The sequence below is a fragment of the Lottia gigantea genome, assembly GCF_000327385.1.
Source record: "Lottia gigantea unplaced genomic scaffold LOTGIsca_255, whole genome shotgun sequence".
Taxonomy (NCBI): Eukaryota; Metazoa; Mollusca; class Gastropoda; family Lottiidae; genus Lottia; species Lottia gigantea.
In genome coordinates, this window is record NW_008708773.1 from 15,953 (window position 1) to 17,738 (window position 1,786).

At 39.8% G+C, this 1,786-nt stretch overlaps 1 protein-coding gene across 1 annotated transcript in view; it reads right to left on the reverse strand.

Annotated features, from left to right (window-relative positions):
• Nucleotides 1-1,442, reverse strand: part of LOTGIDRAFT_175223 (hypothetical protein) — a gene marked incomplete at both ends in the record, with an annotated part of 6,430 nt that extends 4,988 nt beyond the window's left edge. Inside the window, one exon of the mRNA XM_009055849.1 lies at nucleotides 839-1,442. Within this exon, the coding sequence (XP_009054097.1) occupies nucleotides 839-1,442 (604 nt within the window). The remainder of the gene's footprint in view (nucleotides 1-838) is intronic.
• Between the last annotated feature and the right edge of the window lie 344 nt (nucleotides 1,443-1,786).

Genomic DNA, 1,786 nt, shown 5'->3' on the forward strand with positions numbered 1-1,786 from the left:
GATTGACGGATGCTTACACGCTAATGGAAGTAAAAAATGGTCAATGTATTCAGAAACTAGGTAGGATTCGCTCGCGCAATCTGAGATAATAGGCCTGCCTTTAGGAATCCTATTGGCTAAAGACCATTCAGTTTCCGGGTTTTTGTGAATCTTCGGTAAAGTATAAATGTGACGTTGACGGACTTCGGGTTTCGCTGAAAGATAGTCATATTGGGAATCAGAAATAAATTGTTTGTTTACTAAAGTTTTTAAAATATTGTTTATCTTTTGCGCAGTTTCCATGAAAATAGGTTGATCAAGTACACGGTAATGATTAGCATTGTTCAATTGTTTCTCTAATTCAAAAATGTAGTCTTCGCGATTCTGAATGACACAGCAACTGCCTTTGTCACTCTTTCGTATTATAATGTTCTGATCGTTTTTTAGGCTATTCAAAGCTTTCCTTTCAAACTTGGTGAGGTTGTGTTTTTCATTCACCAAAGGTAAATGAGATATTTCTTCATGTAATTTATCGCAAGTAGCCAAAATATCTGAGTCAATCGCGCTGTCTGGTGGAGTCCAACCAGACTTTTCAATGAACGGTATTCGCTTGCCTCTGCCGAGTCTATTCCGAAAAAAGAAATTTAACTTAAAAGTCCTATTGACTTGTTCAACCGACGATAAAATTGGTTCATGGGAAAGAGTTTTAGATGTCGGAATAAATGTTAGACCTCTATCTAAAACTCTTTCTTCAAGGGGAGAAAGTTTTCGCGAACTGAGGTTAACCACAGTTTTTCCTAATTTTAGAGCATTTCCCACCGCGTTCAGTTTAAATGGGAGACCCATGAAAAATAAATACTTTTTGCAGTGGGGGACATCCAGTGGATGTTATCCGAAATGACATTGACCACTCCATTGAAGCGAGGAATAGTATGGGCATTGGTAGACGGTTTATGATATAGTAAACTGTTGAACTTCTGGAGGTTATTGACTAAATGAGGTTCAGCTAATTGTAGCTCCTTTGAGGAAGGAATCTGTGTGGCGTAAAGGGTAGCAGACGGAAATTTCGACTTGGCAAGTTTGAGGAGTTCCAGCATTCTTCTGTGTATGGATTCTCCTGATTCCTGTTTATTATTTAGGCCAACATGAAATAACACATTTTTCGGAATGGTTGTTGGAGTGATCTTGGAGAGTAATGTATTGATATGCTGAATTCGGGCACCAGGGTAAGATTCGGCTTGGGTATCTGGATGTAGGAACGGGATGTTGCTGATGTTGGAAGATCCAATGATAACTGTTGGTTTGGTGAGTGTGGGAATAGACCATTTGGATTTATCCTTCTCATTATTATGACGTCGTGGTTTACAGGCTGGAGATGAGGGTGAGGTGGTTAAACTTAAGCGGCGGCGAGTATTGGTACGTTGAGGTTTCGGTGTTTCAGGGTTCGATCTTGGCGTCGTCATTGGTGTGGATGGAGTTGCAGTAAAAGTTGGTAATGGTAAAGTACGTCTATCAGTGTGAGGTTTCTTGCTTATGGATAGTGGTTCTTGCGAGGTACTAAGGCCAGAAGGTGATGGAGTTCCTTTTGCGTTTCGGCGTAGGTCTTACATCTGCGATTAATGGTAACTGATGTCTGTTTGGTGTAGAAACTGGTTGAGATTCAGCTTCCATGTCTTCCATCACACCTACGTTTTTAAAAGAGTCTATGCTTATATCAAATTGATCAAGGGTATCTTTTTGGAGTCGGCGATATGACTTCTTAGCCCAATTTATTGCTTCGAAAGTGAATTGTTTAAAATTTGATTCC